The following is a 19,153-nucleotide window of genomic DNA, read 5'->3' as shown; positions in this document are numbered from 1 at the left end:
GCAATGAGAAGCCCACGCACTGCAACAAAGAGTAGCCCCCGCTCACCGCAACTACAGAAAGCCTGCATGCAGCAACGAAGACCCAACACAACCAAAAATAAATAAATAAAATTGATTCTTAAAAAAAAAAATAGCAAGATAAGTCCGGCTAAAGAGGAATTTTTAATGTTCTCCTTCAACATCGGGGCAACAGAAGGTCATTGTCATAGAGAATGCATTGCTATGATGAGGTTCCTATCTTCAGAAAAGCCCCTGTGAATATGAAATTGTTATTCAGCTTATCTCATTCATTCACTTTATGACAGTAAGCCAAGACTTTGCACCGGGGGTATCAAAATGGACGCATGAAATGCAATCCCTGCCCTTAAGGAGCTCTCTGTTCGGTAGGAGACAGAAACATATTACTACAAAGGAATGATTACGTAGTGTTTGTTTTTTTGTTTTGTGTGTGTGTGTGTGTGTGGCAAAGAGGGACAACTTCCTGAAAGCTAAGGCATGAAAAGGATGAAAAGGAATTTGCCAAGTGGATAAGGTGGCAGGCAGCAGGGAGAGAATGGTGAGGGTGGGCACAGAGAACAGCATGTGCAGGATGACCTAATCTAGAACTAAAAGTATTAGCTAATGTGCTTGCTCTGTACTAATCACTTGGAAACTGAACATATCACTACCAAATGGAACTTTTCTGTTCTTGTGTTTTGTAGCTCTTTATGAAACCAATTCCAATCCAGCACTGAAAGTGATTTTGTAGTAATCACCAATGACTTCCATGTTGACAAATTTAATCCAGTAGACACTTTTCAGACATCATCCTAACTGACCTCACAAGCAGCACAGGACACAGTTGACCACTGCCACTTTTAGGCTGTATCTTTTCTCAGGAAAATTTCCTCCACCTCTTTAGTCCTTCGTCCTCATACCCCTCGCCAGATCCTCCTCCTCTACCTGATCTCTAACAGCTGGAGTTCCTCAAGGCATACTCTAATCCCCCTTCTTCCCTCCCCAGGTAACACCATCCATTCCTGTGGCTTTAACTACCACCCATACGCTCAGGACTTCCAAAAGTGCATCTGTACGCTGACCCCGCCTCTGAGCTCCAGTCTTGTAAATGCAGCTGCCTCCTTGATATCTCCACCTGGAAATCTTTTCAGGCATCTCAAAGTTAACAAGTTCAAAAGTGGAGCTTATTATTTCAACCACTCTCCCTAAAACCTGCTGTCCCCTCCTCATTCCAGTCATGACCCACCATTCACCTGGCCAGTCACTGGAAGCCACACTTGCCCCTATATCCAGTCACCAAGTTCTGTCAGCTCTACCTCTGCCTAATTTCCACATCTAAGTCCACCACTGACACCCTAGTCCAGGACACCATCTTCTTGCACCTTCCATTCTCCAGCCCTGTACGCCCAGTACATTCTCCACACAGCAGCTACAGTGACAGTTTAAATTATTCCATTCCCCTGCCTAGAACCCTTCTGTGATGGTCATCAGTTCCTTCAGAAATAATCCAACTCCATTCTCTTCTTCTGATACATGGTAAGATTGTGAAGTTAGGTGAGGCACGTGACTTTCTTTGGACAATGAAATGGGAGCAGTGCTCCAGACAGAAGTGCTCCGTTAGCCTGGGTTCTAGACTTAGGATATGAAGGTGAAGTGGATATGCAGCATGAGTGAGAAAGAAACACAGGTAAAGCTACACCTTCAACAGCTCCCAAATGCACTAAGAATGAAATACAAATGCCTTACCTACCGTAATGAACAGATTCCAGTATAACCGGCTCCTGTGTATCTATCCAGCCTCATCTTGGGCCTGTCCTTCTGGGTCATTATATTCCACTCACATTGGCCCTCTTGCAATTTCTAGAACAAGCCAGGTGTCTTTCCCCCTTTCCTGCATGGTTCTTTGCATGGTTCATTCCTCAACCTATAGATCTCAGCTTATATATTACCTCCTCAGAGATGTCTCCCTTAACCACTGTATCATAGTGAGTCAAAGTCACTATGACTCTCCATGACAGCACTCTGACCATCTCCTGCACGGCACATCAGTCTGTAATAATTATTCATCTCTTTGATTTGACTGAGGAGCTCACTGCTGTCTCCAGTGCTTAGCATTACCCTCAATATGGTACCCAATATGTGATAGGCACTTAAGAAATATTTGTTCAGTGAATGAACAAATGAGAAAAAGACTCAAAAAGTGGGACATAAAAAAAAAAACAAACACACTACAGACATCTTATCACATATCACAGAGGCAAAAGGTGGGAGAGGAAGGGAACTCACATTTCCAGTAAGGGACTAAGAATGACTATGATGTACACCTAACACTAATTTAGGTACTTTACATATGTTACCTCTCTAGATTCTCAATAATCCTAGGAGGTCAATATTATTCCAGATCAGGCAACTGAGGCTCAACCTGTGCAAGTAGCAAAACCAGTAACAGTATCAGTTTTAACCCAGACCTGTTAACCTCCTTCCTCCAAACCATGATGCTTCCCTAGAAATTAAACTGCTACTATATTTTTATCATTAAGTACTTTTCTATTATACATATAAATTGTATTTATATACATTTATATATGTATTTATAATTGTATTTATATACATCCCTACCCCAAGAACAAGTTTTTGTTTTTCTTTTTTTGTTTGTTTTTGTTTTTTTCAGGTTCATCCTAAAGCCTAAAACAAACATCTCCTGCTATCTGGGACAAGTGAAGGCAGAAAAATGCAGCAAATCCAAACTACAAATACATCAGACATTTTGTTGGAACTTTTTTCTTGAAGTCTTCTCCCTTCTCAGAGTAAAAAGCCTCTATGATTAGGAAGTCTGTGTTCTGAACTGATTTTATGGGACTTGAGATCAACTTATACTGCCTTAATTTACCATCTTGTCCCATCCTCAAATGCTGTTCTGCTGGTCACAGAACATGCAAAGCTAAATGGCCTAGGGGGATCGGATCCACAGTCCTGATTTGATTAGTAGAGGCTCCAAACATCTAAACAAGCAAAATGAAACCACCTGGCTTTTTATCTCTGACCACCTTTGGGTGAAGTAAACGTGTTCACAGCAGAAAGGTGGGACCTGGATAACTCCCAAACAGTTCTACTGGGCTCTGAGTAGACTCACAGGATTATCAAAACAGAAGGGACCTTAAAGACCATCTTAAATGCTCTCTTTTAACAGGTTAGCAAACAGGCTAGCAAACAGTTAGCAAACAAGCTAGCAGACAGTTACTTATTTGCCTAAGAAAAACAAGACTCCTGGCTCCTAGTCAAGTGCTCCTTCCACTGCAACACAGCACCTCCCTAATCAAGAGCTAGTGATTGATTATGCCAAAGTAACCAGTAGATAGTAGTCTAGATAACACAGACTGTAAATCCCCAATGTTTCTCTTACTCTCCATCATTTAGAAAACCCTGAACAAAAAGAACATATACAATAAAAACAAAGGAGATGAGGAAGAGCTGTTTTAATTTTCTATTAAACATTCTTCCAAAAACATTATTTTACCCCATATCTTACTGAGTTATTAGAAATAACGTTAGCATTAGAAAAACTAGGAAGGTAAAAGTAGGGAAAACACATCACATGCCAAAGTCTGATATGAAATTTACCTTTAAAAAAAAGGAATAAAAAGCAATATTCCTTTAAATTGAATAAAAAAGAAACTAGGAAGGTAAATTAAATGTGGCTTGTTAAACTAAACATATGAAAAGGGAAAATTATAACAAGGAAGGAGAGTTTTACAAATTAAATTAATACGAGATTATAATTTGAAAACTGTGCATCTCAAAGCAAACTTTATTTGTTCAATTATTTTTAACAGCAGTGTTTTATGATTCTAATACACTGATTTTTTTCCAAGAAGGAAACTCACTTAAAAATATTTTTGTTTTAAAAAATAGGCCTGTGTTCAGCTATATATTTTTTCTCCCAAGCTTTGATCGTATTTCTTTGATTTGGGAAGAAAATACTGTTTTGCTGGCATGAAATGCAAAACTGTAAAGATTTTTTAAAAAAAACATCCCAGTACAGAATTTTAAAAATTATCAATGGAAAACAGATTAAGGTCATTAAGTGCACAACACTAATTACTGGCCAGCTACTGGTATTCTGTTTCTTCCCTAGTTCTCCCAAGGAAAACTTAAATTGAATCTTCAGCAGAATAATTTTCAAATATACTTTATAAGCAAAATGAGAGCTTTTGTTTACATAGTTTTTGGATTTTGCTATTCCTAATTTTATTCTAAAACTCAATTTTACCCCAAACCATAATTACCATATTAACTTTGTAATGCACAGTTGTATGCAATTCAGCAAAGCAGTAGTACACCATCAGGTTCTATTCACCCAGAGCTTAGGAAAAACAGGATTGGTCACACCCATTTAAAAACAAATAAGCTATTTGCCTATGTGTAGTTTCAATCTAACTTCTGACAATGAAATATATGGATATATATCTATATATCTCATCTTGATTTTCAAAGGTAGGCAAAGAGAGTTCTTCACAGCTTAGCTTTGCCTGGCTGAAGCTGAAGATTTTGTAACTTCAGAGCCAGCCCCATGTTGCCAGTGATTTTCAATTTACCTTGAAAGAAGGCCTGTGAGGAAGAAGAAAGAAAATTTATCATTTGGTGTTTTTTGTTTTGAGACCGCTGATATTTCTAGACTATCCAGCCCTGAGATGATTTATTTATCCAGGTCTCTTAAACTTTCTTCAAAATATGAAACTTGGCTTTCAGGAATAGATTCAGAACCAGAGTCTTCAAAAGGACGAATCTGTAAAAGTCATGCTTTACACAGAGCCGTCAAAAGGCACATCTTTCCCAAATGTGTTCTCTTAAAAATTGAGTCTGCCTTTACCTGCCTTCCTCAAAGGTGGTACATTTTCCAAAATTAGGCAGAGTGGATTCATACTAGACCGATTTTGTTTAAAAACATTACACATTTGTTCAGTGGGTCTGCTAGCAGGGAGAAAAAGCACATGCATAACACACTTATGAACTCTTGGGATTCAATACAATGCAGATGAAATGTCACCATTTTTCTCCCTTTTTTGGTCCACATGATAAAGATTTATTCCCTACAGAGGGAGGCCAGGCAGACTGCTGAGACTGAGGTGCCTGTGTTAATCTTTGGCTCAATAAGAAGAATCAAACCAATCCCAAGTGCAGAGCCACAGTTTGTTCCATTTAACAACTGCCTGGGATTAGATCACATGATGTTTGCTAAATTTATCATGTAACAAAATCCCAGGAAAACTTTAAAGAAATAGAAGAATTGGGAACATAGCATTATTTCCCTGCTACGATCTCGGTCTTTCAACTCAATTCTTAAAATAAGGAAAAGCTACAGGAAAAGTCCTGGTAGTCTTAGTTTCCTAACAAGTATATTCGTTAAGAAGTGAGGGGCTCTTCTGCCTCATCCATAGGAAATCTCAGAGCTCTGCTTTCTCTACACCTTCTGGTGAGGGTGACTAATTCCTTTTTTTTTTCTCCTCTGTCTGGACAAACTAAATATTTCTTTCTATATGGCACACAGCCTTCTGTCTGATGACTTTAAGGTCAGGTGTCTCAGAACACAATATATTTAACATATGTCCTTTAAAAATATGGACCAGTAGTACCTAGAAGAGAAACTCACCATATTTCCCTTTTCTTAATTAAAAGAGGAAATGACTTTTCATTTAATAATTATTATAGGGAAAAATGAGTCTTCACTTTTTAGAGAATCCGAACATAAGAGTCATTTAAATCTGGCCCCTAAGGCGTTCTTCATGTGCTTTCTGCTGGAGATCACATTGCTTTGTTTCAACTGCAGCCAAACACTGAAATTATAATTTCCACTGCATTTAATGGTTTCCAGTCAAGTCTTCTACTGAGCATAAGGGAAGGCCATTAGCACATTAACAGAAACATCTCCTATTTTTATCTTTAATTCCTTTGGGTGCTAACAGGTGTTCAGGAAGAGTAAGCTGACACTTCACTCCCCAAAATGGGTGGTAAACAGATAAACTGAGAGAACGAGGGCAGCTGAGTGCGAAGCCTGACCACACTGCCAAGGAAGTGCATGGTGTGCACCGTGGAATAAGCAGCGGTAGGTGGGAAGGAGGACGTCGGCCAGCTCCGAGATTGGTGGCCTCTGTTCTGTCCAGACTTTTGGAGAGGGCGCAGTGGGTGGAAATGTCAATGTCAATGGTGTGTATTCAGTTGAAACATCACAGATGCAAGTCTCTCACTTGCTGACACATCAGCTGAAATATGCTTAGTTGCTTAGAAAAAGCATTTTTAAAAGGAATACGAGTAGGAGTCAGATTTAGTTGTTTTATCCAATCTTTCAAATTACGAGGGTACCACAGGAACAAGACCTAAAACAAATCAGGCTGACGCAACAACAAAAAAATAAGGTTACGGTGGAAAGCAGCATTTTAGCTTCCTTTGTGTTATCTATGGATAATGTATACCAAGTCTGTTCAACACTGTACAACTAAAGAGTATAAGAAGACCCTTGACAATCTGAGGGCCTGGAAAATCTATACAAGGCATAAATACATCTTAGACAAATGCAAATTAATTGTGAAAACCCAAAAGCACAAGGCATCATGCTAAGTTCTGGAGACACAAAGATGAACAAGATGTGCTCTGTTCCCTTGAGATACACACAATCTAATAGGGAAGAGATAGGCACATTATGACTCGTATAATGAGACAAGTGCCAGGCTAGCAGTCCAGTAAGTGGCCCAGAAGAGGGACTGACTACAGCTCCCCAACAATGTGGTAGGAGGTCTTTGGACATAACATCTAAGTTCATTTTGAAAGGCAAGGAGTTTGTCAAGGAAGGACAGCTCAGGCAAAGAAAAAGAGCACGGGCAAAGACACGAAATGTACAAGATCATGCCTTTGTTCACACCCATCCCTCCTTCTATCTGATGGCTCCTACTCTCCATCTGTACACTGCTAACTCCTAATCACTCCCAGGACTCAGCCAAGCATTGTTTCCTCTGTGAAGCCTTCTCTGATGGCCCGGGAAGATGTGGCTTCTCCTTCCTCCACCCTCCCTGACCACAAGTAAGGCGGGGCACCTTGGATATTTGACTGCACTTACTCTTAAGTTTTTTTTTTTTAATTAATTTATTTTTGGCTGCATTGGGTCTTTGTTGTTGTGTGCAGGCTTTCTCTAGCTGCGGTGAGCAGGGGTTACTCTTCGTCGCGGTGCGTGGGCTTTTCATTGCGGTGTCTTCTCTTATTGCAGAGCACGGGCTTCAGGCATGCGGGCTTCAGTAGCTGTGGTGCATGGGCTCAGTAGCTGTGGCTCATGGGCTCTAGAGTGCAGGCTCAGTAGTTGTGGCGCATGGGCTTAGTTGCTCCACAGCATGTGGGATCTTCCTGGACCAGGGCTCAAACCCGTGTCCCCTGCATTGGCAGGCAGATTCTTAACGACTGCACCACCAGGGAGGCCCTGCACTTACTCTTTTGCAGACCTGTCTTGTACCAAATTGTGGACGCCCTGAGCATGGGAACTATTTCTTCTACATCTGGACATTTCCAGCACACAGGGCATTGTCTGGCACATCATTAGCTTCACAACTGTTTGTCATTTGTTCAGTGAACATTTGGGGAACGCTGAGTTTTGTGGGTTTGACCACTTTTCACTTTATGGGATGAGGTTGAGGTAGGTGATGAAGTGAAACGGGCTAAAACCCACCTAAGAAAAGGATATAAGCGCCATCATACTTACTGACTGAGGATTCATTTTACCAGTCATCAAAGCCAGTAAGTCCGAGTCAGCCATTGTAATTGTGCAGTCGGCCTTCTTATCTAAAACAGAGACATGCAGAAGGAAGGAGAAAAGGGGAGTGTTCAGTTTCATGTATACATTTTAGTCAAAAGCCACTGACTGCAACAGAATCACATCCAGAATTAGTGTGGGCAAATGGGCACTCACATACACTCTATGGCAGCCTGGTGAAATGTGACATAAATCACAAGCAACCTCAATATTTAACAAGAGGGAATTTATTAAATAAATCATGGTATATTCATATAATGGGATACAATGCAGTCATTAGATGATGTGGATCTACATTTTATTGACCTGGAAAGATATTTATGTTATACTCTTCGTGATACTGTTATATAAGCCAGTTACAAAACAAACTGTAAGAATGGACCCAAGTTTTGCTTAAAAACAGATATTCAATTATGTATGTATAGGAAAAACATTTGTAAACTTGGAGACCAATATATTAATAATAGCTACTGTGGCACACAGACTCTAAGGTGACACCTGTGATCCCTGCCTTCTGGTATTCATGCCTTTGTATAATCCCCTACTCTCGAGTGTGGGCAGGACCTGTGACTTGCTTCTAGCCTGCAGAATGTGGCAAAGGTGATGGGCTGTCATTCCTGTGTTCTGTTACACTGTATAAGACTCTGTCTTGCTGGCTCTCTCTCACTCTCCTGCTGGCCTTGAATAAGCTAGCTGCTATACTGTGAACTGCTTACTGCACATGGAGAGGGCTACATGGCAGGGTACTGACCTTTAGGAGCTGAGGGCAGACTCTGACCAATAACCAGTAAAAAACTAAAGCTATCATTCTCACAGCTACAAGGAAGTTAATTCTGCCAGCAACATCAGTGAACCTGGACACGAACCACTTCCCCAGTCAAGTCTCTAGATGAGAACTCAGCCCTGGCCAACACCCTGACCATGGCCTGCGACACCCTATGCAGAAGACCCAGCTAAGCTGTCCTCAGCCAACTTACCCATGGAAGCTGTGAGGTAATAAATAAATGTGTGCATTTTTTTAAACCACTAAGTTTGTGGTAATTTGTTAGAAGATGAATAGTTATCTAGATCAGGGGTTAAACTTTTTCTGTAAAGGATCAGACACTAAATATTTTAGGCTTTGCAGGCCACTAGGTCTCTACTGCAACTACTCAACTCCGCACCTGTAGCACGAGAGCAGCCATAGAGAATACATAAACAAATGAATGTAGCTGTATTCCAAGAAAACTATTTTCAAAACAGGTAGCAGACCAAGAGGGATAAGATATTTGCAACTCACAGATCTAACAGAGAATTTGTATCCAGAAAATATAAAAAACTCCTATCACTCAATTAGAAAAGGTTAGATAGTTCAATACAAAAGTGGGCAAATAACATAAACAGGCACATACAAAAGATCTCCAAATGGTCAAAAAAAGCACATGAAACAGTGTTCAATTCCATCAGTCATCAGGAAAATGCAAATTAAAAGTACAGTTGAGATACTACAACATACCTACTGGAATGAATGGCTTAAAAAAAAAACCCAGAAGATAATACCCAGTGCTGGTGAGGATGAGGAGCAACTAACAGGTCAGAACAATGCTGGAGGGGACTGTAAAACGGTACAGCCACTTTAGACAACAGTCTGGACATTTCTTAGAAAGCTAAACATACACATGCCATATGACCTACCAATCCCATTCTTAGGTGTTTACCGAAGAGAAATGAAAACATAAATCCACACAAAAACCTGTATGTGGATGCTCATAGTGGCTTTATTCAAATTGCCAAAAGCTGAAAAAAACCAAATATACTCCAGCTAGTGAATGGATAAACTACTCAGCAACAAAAAGGAACAAACTACTGATAATACATGAAAGAAGCAGGCTCAAAAAGCTGCATACTGTATGATTCCATTTGCAGTTTATGACATTCTGGAAAAAGTGAAACCACAGGGACAGAAATCAGATCAGGGGTTGCCAGGGCCTGAGGGTGACAGAAGGGGTTTGACTACAAAAGGACATGAGGACATTTTTTTTTTTTAATTAAGGGTACTTTAATCTATCTATCTATTTATTTTTGGCTGTGTTGGGTCTTTGTTTCTGTGCAAGGGCTTCCTCTAGTTGTGGCAAGCGGGGGCCACTCTTCATCGTGGTGCACGGGCCTCTCACTATCACGGCCTCTCTTGTTGCGGAGCACAGGCTCCAGACGCGCAGGCTCAGTAGTTGTGGCTCACAGGCCTAGCTGCTCCGCGGCATGTGGGATCCTCCTAGACCAGGGTGCGAACCCGCATCCCCTGCACTAGCAGGCAGACCCTCAACCACTGAGCCACCAGGGAAGCCCTGACATTTTTTGGAGATATTCTGTATCTTGATTTTTGGTAGTGGCTATACAACTGTATGCATTTGTCTAAATTCACAGAATTGTACATCTAAAAAAGGTAGATTTTACTGTATGTAAATTATACCTCAATGGACCTGACTTAAAAAAAATAAAAAACTGACATTACCAAGTACTGTCAAAAATGTGGAGCAAATGAAACTCTCATATAATATGGAAGAGACTGTAAAATAGTATATCCATATAAAAAAACTGGCTATATGGTAGCTCATGACTTAGTATTTCTACCCTGGTTATATGCCAAATGGAAATAAGTACATGTGTCCACTAAAAGACACATATGAGAATGTTCATAACACCTTTATTCATAAGGCCACAAAGTGGAAAACTGCAAAGATACAGCAACCATGAACTGAATAAATAAATTGTGGTGTATTCACATAGTAAAAATGAACTACTGCTACATGCAACAATATAATAAATCTTACAATGCTGAGTGAAAGAAGTCACATCTAAAAGAGTAAATATTGTATGGTTCCATCTATATGAATTTCCAAAATAAATAATATCAACCTATGGTGACAGAATTTGGAATAGTGGCTCCTTTTGGGAGTGGATAGTGATGGGAGGTGGTGTCAGGGAGGTTTCTACAGTGCTGGCAACATTATGCATCTTGATCTGGGAGAAGTATTCATTTGTTAACATTTATCAGGCTGTACACTACAGATTCATGCCCTTTCTTACGGGCTAGACTTCAGAAAACTTTTACACAAAACAAAACCAAAAAAAACAGGTGGCGGGATGAATTTGGCCCACAGGTCATAATTTGTCAACCCCTGATATAGATGGTAGGATTACAGGAGAGTAATGTTTTCATTTTGTTTCTCTATCTTTCCCAATTTTTTTGCACTTAAGTATGTATTACTATATAAAAACAAAGTTTTAAAAATATTAATTTTTTTATTGGAGCATAGTTGCTTTACAATGTTGTGTTAGTTTCTGCTGTACAACAAAGTGAATCAGCCATATGTATGCATATATCCCCTCCCTCTTAGACCTCTCTCCCCCACCCCCCATCCCACCCATCTAGGTCATCACAAAGCACCGAGCTAGTTAACTATTTTACACATGGTAGTATATATATGTCAATCCTAATCTCCCACCCTCCCCATCTCCCCGGTGTCTGCATGTCCGTTCTCTTTGTCTGCGTCTCTATTCCTGCCCTGCAAATAGGTTTAAACTATTAATTTTAGGAGTATAACCAAAGTATAATGCAAAAAAGGCTGTGCCACAAAGACTAATATCTTATTGCTAAATCAGCAGTGTCTACCTTGGACAAGTGCAAAAGGAAACATTCACCAAGAAATCAAAATTTTCAGTAGTCAGTGTTTCAGGCAATCAGTGTAACAACAGTATTCTAATAGTACTGCTACCGCTAATAGCAATGATGTCAAATTACGGCCCCAACGTTAGATAATCTGTGCCGTAAGAAAAAAAGATAGGTGTTGCTATGGTCTGAAGGTTTGCATCCCCCGCAAAACTTGTATTTTGAAATCCTGATGCCTGATGTGACGGTATTGGTAGGGAGGGCCTTTGGAAGGTCATGAGGTCTAGTAGAGCCCTTATGAATGGGATTAATGCCTTATAAAGAGGCTCCAGAGAGACTCCTAGCTCCTTCCATGATATAAGCCCACAGCAAGAAGGCACTGGCTATGAACCAGGAAGAGGGCCCTCACCAAACGGGACCATACTGATGCCTTTATCTCGGACTTCCAGCCACCAGAGCTGTGAGAAGTAAATTTCTGTTGTTTATAAGCTACCCAGACTGTGGTATGTTCGATATAGCAGCCCAAATGGCCTAAGATGGGGGTAAACTATGAAAGTACAGCTTGCCTATATTATTAAGTAACGAAAACAAGATTGACAATTAAAGTTTTTATTATATGTCTTAGAATGCAGGGATAGCCCATAAAAAGACTGTGATTCAATAGCCACTCCATCTTTGCCTGTAACAAAATTTTCTCTTATTACTTGAAAAAAGGTCTGAAGTCTTAAAAATTAAGGTATTTACAACCTAGAAAATCCAGTTCTCTTGTAGATATATAACATCAAAGAGCAGGGAGAAAAGAAGCTAGCAAATTGAGATAACTGGACTTGATTCATAGTTGGATTAGATCCTAATATGCCAAAAAAAGGACTCATAGTCAATAAAAAGGTGACTTTAGGAAATAAATGCTGCTGCTGCTGTTACTATATCAGCATTTACTGAGCTCTCACTATGCCGATTACTTCACATACCTGGACTCATACAATAACCCTATGAGGGTCAGAGAGGTCAAACAACTTGCCCAAGGTCACACAGCTACTAAGTGGCTGAGCTAGGTATGAAAGCGGATTCCTGCTGCCAAAGCCCACACTCCCAACTCCTAAGCTCTATGGCTTCCCCCTGTTATAGGAAGAATACAAACATTCAACAGCTCAGTTTTTTTTTTTTTTGCAGTTATGGCCTCATAACCTGTTATGGCCTCTCCCATTGCGGAGCACAGGCTCCGGATGCACAGGCTCAGCGGCCATGGCTCACAGGCCTAGCTGTCCCGTGGCATGTGGGATCTTCCTGGACTGGGGCACGAACCCATGTCCCCTGCATCGGCAGGCGGACTCTCAACCACTGCGCCACCCGGGAAGCCCCAACAGCTCAGTTTTAATTGAGCCTTCACCAATTCACCTGCATCTGATGTATCCCAGATGCTTTCTCAGCTCCCCTAGTCCTTTTGAGGAGTCACAGACAATTCCAATGTGTTTACGCAAAATTCATGTTTAATATATGGGTTGGGGAGGAAGCAATGATTTACTGAGCACTTACCATGCTAGGGGCTTTACATACCTTATATCTCATTTAATCCCCACAACAGCTCCATGGATAGACATTATTCTCACTATTTTCTAGATGAGACAACTGGACTCAGGGAAGGTTTATACCTAGTAAGTGACAGAGCCAAGGTCTGAACCCAGGTTTCGGTATCTCCAAAGGCTATGCTCTTTCCCCTGTACCTTGGGGATGAGAGACTCTGAGGCTTTCTGTATCATGTTCCCCATTAAGGGGCAGGGTTGATAACTCAAACAGGTGCTGAGAGGGAAGAATATACGAATGAAAGAATAATATATTGTGTTAAATTAATTAAAGTTGGCTTCCTGGAGATATGCGAGTCATTTCAAAGGAGAAGAGGGAGGGGCGGAATTCATGGAGAAACACCAGGCAGCAAGAAAAGATTATGGAAAAATGCACAAAGCCTAAAAGTCCTTGATATAACCATCTGTATCATTACCAAACTCTTAGAATATAAGCAAATGAAATACATTTGAGTAAATCTTACTTTGTTAACAGAAAGTAAACCTCTCAATAGTATGGACGTGTCAAAAGATCTAGCAATTCTCTTTAAGATGCCAGTTCAAACTAGGACAGGTTATTAATGCTTTAACATAGCTGATCTCTAACAAATGGTCATTTGTTGGCTGATGTAAAAGGAGCTGGCAATTTCCCACAGTAGCTTTTACTGGTAAGTCCATATTTCAACGCCACTCCTGGCTGCCAGCAAATATCAGTTTCAGCAGAAATTCAGGGTAAAATCCCTTCAGGTATGGAATGGGGCACCTAATGTGGGGAGAGCTCGCTGCCAGAGTCCATATGCAGAGAGCAAGGTTTTTCTGAAAATTTGCCATATGTTTCCATAAGCATATAATCTTTCAAAACAAACAAACAATAACAACAAAACGGGAAAATTTTTCTTCAAAAATCTCCTTGGGGGCAGAGTCAAGATGGAGGAGTAGGAGGACGTGGAGTTTGCGTCTCCTCACAACTAGGGCACCTACCAGGCACTGGTGGGGAACCACGGACACCTAAGGGGATGGGAGGAACCCCGGATGACCAGGTGGGACGTGGCGGGGAGGAGAAGTGGAGGTGGGATGGGACCGGCACCCCTGAGAGACGGCTGGGGGAGGGGAAGGGTTCTCACACCTGAAGGAGCCCATCCACAGTGAGGGGAGCAACGGGGATGGGGAGAGACCCTTGACAGGCCAGAGGATCGGAAGGGAAGGCAGCCAGCGTTTCCCCCACCCACTTGGGCCCTGGGCAGCCTACTGAGGTCCCGGGCATGATCCTCTGCTCTCCCAGACCCCCTCTGGCCGCCCGAGTCCTGAGGGCGTGGGTGGGGAGTAGAGGCCAGACGGGACCGGTGCACTGAGGGGCGGCTGGGGAAGGGTGGGGTTTCCACACTCGGGAGGGGCCCACTCACAGTGAGGGGATCAGCAGGGACCGGGAGGATGGGAAGGGAACTAGGCCAGCGTTTCCCCCACTTACTCGGGCCCCTGGGAGCCTACTGAGGTCCTAGGCCAGATCCTCTGCCCTCCGAGGCCTCCTCTGCTGCACTGGGACTAAACCCCGCCCCTGCACTCCCACCCAGGGCCTTACCTCTGAACTCCGCTGTCCGAGGCCCCCTCCAGCCATGCTACCTTTTCCTGCCTCGTGGATCCTGAGCATAGGCCTCACCCAGACCTAAGCTCTGCCCCCCACAGCCAAGGCCTTTTCTGGCCCTTTTTTCTTTTTTCTTTCGGGGGGGGGGGCGTTGTGGTTGTGTTTTACCTTGTTGCTGTTGTTTCACTTATATATTTATTTTTTCTAACTTTTTAAAATTTTTCTAATTTTATTTTATTTTTTATTCTTTGTTATTGTACTGCTCCTTTTTTTTTCTTTTGCTGTGCCGTGCACCTTAAGGGATCTTGGTTCCCAGGCCAGAGGTCAGCCCTGAGCTCCTGTGGTGGGAGCGCTGAGTCCAAACCACTGGACTAACAGAGAACCTCAGAACTCAGGGAATATTAATAGGAGTGAGATCTCCCGGAGGTCCTCATCTCGGCACCAAGACCCAGCTCTATCCAACTGCAAAAACTCCAGCACTGGACGCCTCAGGTCAAACAACCAGTAAGACAGGAACACAGCCCCACTGATCAAAAAAATGACATGACAAGAAAATGTTACAGATGAAAGAGTAAGGTAAAAACCTACAAGATCAAATAACTGAAGAGGAAATAGGCAACCTACCTGAAAAAAGAATTCAGAGTACTGATAGGAAAGATGATCCAGGGGCTTCCCTGGTGGTGCAGTGGCTAGGAATCCGCCTGCCAATGCAGGGGACACAGGTTCATATGCTGTGGAGCAACTAAGCCCATGTGCCACAACAAATGAGCCTGCGCTCTGGAGCCCGTGACCCACAACTACTGAGCCCATGTGCTACTACTGAAGCTCACGTGCCTAGAGCCGGTGCTCCACAACAAGAGAAGCCACCACAATGAGAAGTCTGCGCGCCACAACGAAGAACAGCCCCCGCTCACTGTAATTAGAGAAAGCCCGTGCATAGCAGTGAAGACGCGATGCAGCCAAAAATAAATAAACTAATTAATTTAAAAAAAGATGATCCAAAATCTCAGAAATAGGATGGAGGCACGGATCCAGAAAATACAAGAAATGTTAACAAAGACCTAGAAGAACTAAAGAACAAACAAACAGTGATGAACAACACAATAACTGAAATGAAAAATACACTAGAAGCAATCAATAGCAGAAAAACTGAGGCAGAAGAACAAAGAAGTGAGCTGGAAGACAAAATGGTGGAAATAACGGCCGAGGAGAAGAATAAAGAAAAAGGAATGAAAAGAATTGAGGACAGTCTCAGAGACCTCTGGGACAACATTAAATGCACCAACATTCGAATTATAGGGGTCCCAGGAGAAGAACAGAAAGAGAAAGGGTCTGAGAAAACATTTGAAGAGATTATAGTTGAAAACTTCCCTAACATGGGAAAGGAAACAGCCACCCAAGTCCAGGAAGCACAGAAAGTCCCATACAGGATAAATCCTAGGAGAAACACACCAAGAAACATATTAATCAAACTAACAAAAATTAAATTCAAAAAACAAAAAAAACTTAAAACCAGCAACGGAAAAGCAAAAAATAACATACAAGGGAATCCCCATAAGGGTATCAGTTGATTTTTCAGCAGAAACTCTGCAGGCCAGAAGGGAGTGGCAGGATATATTTAAAGTGATGAAAGGGAAAAACCTACAACCAAGATTACTCTATCCAGCAAGGATCTCATTCAGATTTGATGGTGAAATCAAAATCTTTATAGACAAGCAAAAGCTAAGACAATTCAGCACCAGCAAACCAGCTTTAGAACAAATGCTAAAGGAACTTCTCTAGGTGGGAAACACAAGAGAAGAAAAAGACCTACAAAAACAAACCCAAAACAATTAAGAAAATGGTAATAGGAACATACATATCGATACTTACCTTAAATGTAAATGGATTAAATGCTCCAACCAAAAGACACAAGGCTCGCTGAATGGATACAAAACAAGACCCGTATATATGCTGTCTACAAGAAACCACTTCAGACCTAGGGACACATACAGACTGAAAGTGAGGGGATGGAAAAAGATATTCCATGCAAATCGAAATCAAAAGAAAGCTGGAGGAGCAATACTCATATCAGATAAAATAGACTTTAAAATAAAGACTGTTAAAGAGATAAGGAATGACCCTACATAATGATCCAGGGATCAATCCAAGAAGAAAGTATAACAACTATAAATGTTTATGCACCCAACATAGGAGCACATCTATACATAAGGCAAATGTTAACAGCCATAAAAGGGGAAATCAAGAGTAACACAATAATAGTGGGGGACTTTAACACCCCAATTACAACAATGGACAGATCATCCAAAATGAAAATAAATAAGGAAACACAGGCTTTAAATGATGCAACAGACCAGATAGATTTAATTGCTATTTATAGGACATTCCACCCAAAAGTGGCAGAATACACTTTCTTCTCAAGTGCACACGGAACATTCTCCAGGATAGATCACAACTTGGGTCACAAATCAAGCCTTGGAAAATTTAAGAAAATTGAAATCATATCAAACATCTTTTCTGACCACACACTATGATATTAGAAATCAATTACAGGAAAAAAAAACCTGTAAAAAACACAAACACATGGAGGTTAAACACTGCACTGCTAAATAACCAAGAGATCACTGAATAAATCAAAGAGGAAATTAAAAAATACATAGAAACAAATGACAATGAAAACATGGCAACCCAAAACCTATGGGATGCAGCTAAAGCAGTTCTAAGAGGGAAGTTTATAGCAATTCATTCTCACCTCCAGAAACAAGAAAAATCTCAAACAAACAATCTAACCCCACACTTAAAACAACTAGAGAAAGAAGAACAAAGAAAACCCGAAGTTAGTAGAAGGAAAGAAATCATAAGGATCAAAGCAGAAATAAATGAAATAGAAACAAAGCAAACAATAGCAAAGATCAATAAAACTAAAAGTTGGTTCTTTGAGAATATAAAAATAAATTTGATAAAACTTTAGCCAGACTCATCAAGTAAAAAAGGGAGCGGACTCAAATCAATAAAATTAGAAATGAAAGAGGAGAAATTACAACTGACACCACAGAAATACAAAGGATCATAAGAGACTACTGCAATGACGACTGTATGCCATTAAAATGGACAACCTGGAAGAAATGGACAAATTCTTGGAAAGATAAAACTCTCCAAGACTGAACCAGAAGGAATTAGAAAATATAAACAGACCAATCACAAGTAATGAAATTGAAATTATAACTAAAGACATTCCAACAAACAAAAGTCCAGGACCAGATGGTTTCAGAGGTGAATTCTATCAAACATTTAAGAGAAGAGCTAACACCTATCTTTCCCAAACTCTTCCAAAAAGCTGCAGAGGAAGGAACGCTCCCAAACTCATTCTACGAGGCCACCATCACCCTGAAACCAAAACCAGACAAAGATACTACAAAAAAAGAAAATTAGGGCTTCCCTGGTGGCGCAGTGGTTGAGAGTCCGCCTGCTGATTCAGGGGACACGGGTTCGTGCCCTGGTCCAGGAAGATCCCACATGCCGCGGAGCGGCTGGGCCCATGAGCCATGGCCACTGTGCCTGCGCGTCCGGAGCCTGTGCTCCGCAACGGGAGAGGCCACAACAGTGAGAGGCCCGCATACCGCAAAAAAAAAAAAAAAAGAAAGAAAGAAAATTAAAGACCAAGATCACTGATGAATATAGATGCAAAAATCCTCAACAAATACTAGGAAACAGAATTCAACAACACATTAAAAGGATCATACACTATGATCAGGTGGGATTTATCCCAAGGATGCAAGGATTCTTCAATATACACAAATCAATCAATGTGATACACCACATTAACAAATTGAAGAATAAAAACCATATGATCATCTCAATAGATGCAGAAAAAGCTTTTGACAAAATTCAACACCCATTTATGATAAAAACTCTCAAGAAAGTGGGCATAGAGGGAAACCACCTCAATGTAATAAAGGCCATATATGACAAACCCACAGCAAACATCATTCTCAATGGTGAAAAACTGAAAGCATTTCCTCTATCAGAAACACGACAAGGATGTCCACTCTCACCACTCTTATTCAACATAGTATTGGAAGTCCTACCATAGCAATCAGAGAAAAAAAAGAAATAAAAGGAATACAAATTGGAAGAGAAGAAGTAAAATTGTCACTGTTTGCAGATGACATGATATTACACATAGAAAATCCTAAAGATGCCACCAGAAAACTACTAGTACTAATCAATGAATGTGGTAAAGTTGCAGGATACAAAAGTAATGCACAGAAATCTCTTGCATTCCTATACACTAACAACAGAAGAGCAGAAAGAGAAATTAAGGAAACAATCCCATTTACCATTGCAACAAAAAGAATAAAATACCTAGGAATAAATCTACCTAAGAGACAAAAAACCTGTACTCAGAAAACTATAAAACACTGATGATAGAAATCAAAGATGACACAAACAGATGGAGAAATATACCATGTTCTTGGATTAGAAGAGTCAATATTGTGAAAATGGCTATACTCCCCAAAGCAATCTACAGATGCAGTGCAATCCCTATCAAATTACCAATGGCATTT

General features: G+C 40.9%; 1 protein-coding gene across 4 annotated transcripts in view; it reads right to left on the bottom strand.

The window, feature by feature from the left end:
* Positions 1-3,458: 3,458 nt before the first annotated feature.
* The window catches only part of SCP2 (sterol carrier protein 2), a 158,461-nt gene continuing 142,766 nt past the window's right edge, over positions 3,459-19,153 (bottom strand). For 2 of the 4 annotated variants that reach the window (XM_082615918.1, XM_082615915.1), the window contains 2 exons: positions 7,742-7,821; positions 3,459-4,605 (listed from right to left, as the gene is read on the bottom strand). In XM_082615918.1, coding sequence (XP_082472044.1) covers positions 4,510-4,605; positions 7,742-7,821 — 176 coding nt within the window. In that variant the 3' untranslated portion in view covers positions 3,459-4,509. The other 2 variants (XM_082615917.1, XM_082615916.1) reach the window with 2 other exon arrangements.

The sequence above is a fragment of the Mesoplodon mirus genome, assembly GCF_964341445.2.
Source record: "Mesoplodon mirus genome assembly, chromosome: 3".
Lineage (NCBI taxonomy): Eukaryota > Metazoa > Chordata > Mammalia > Artiodactyla > Ziphiidae > Mesoplodon > Mesoplodon mirus.
This window is presented reverse-complemented; position numbering and strand designations above follow the sequence as displayed.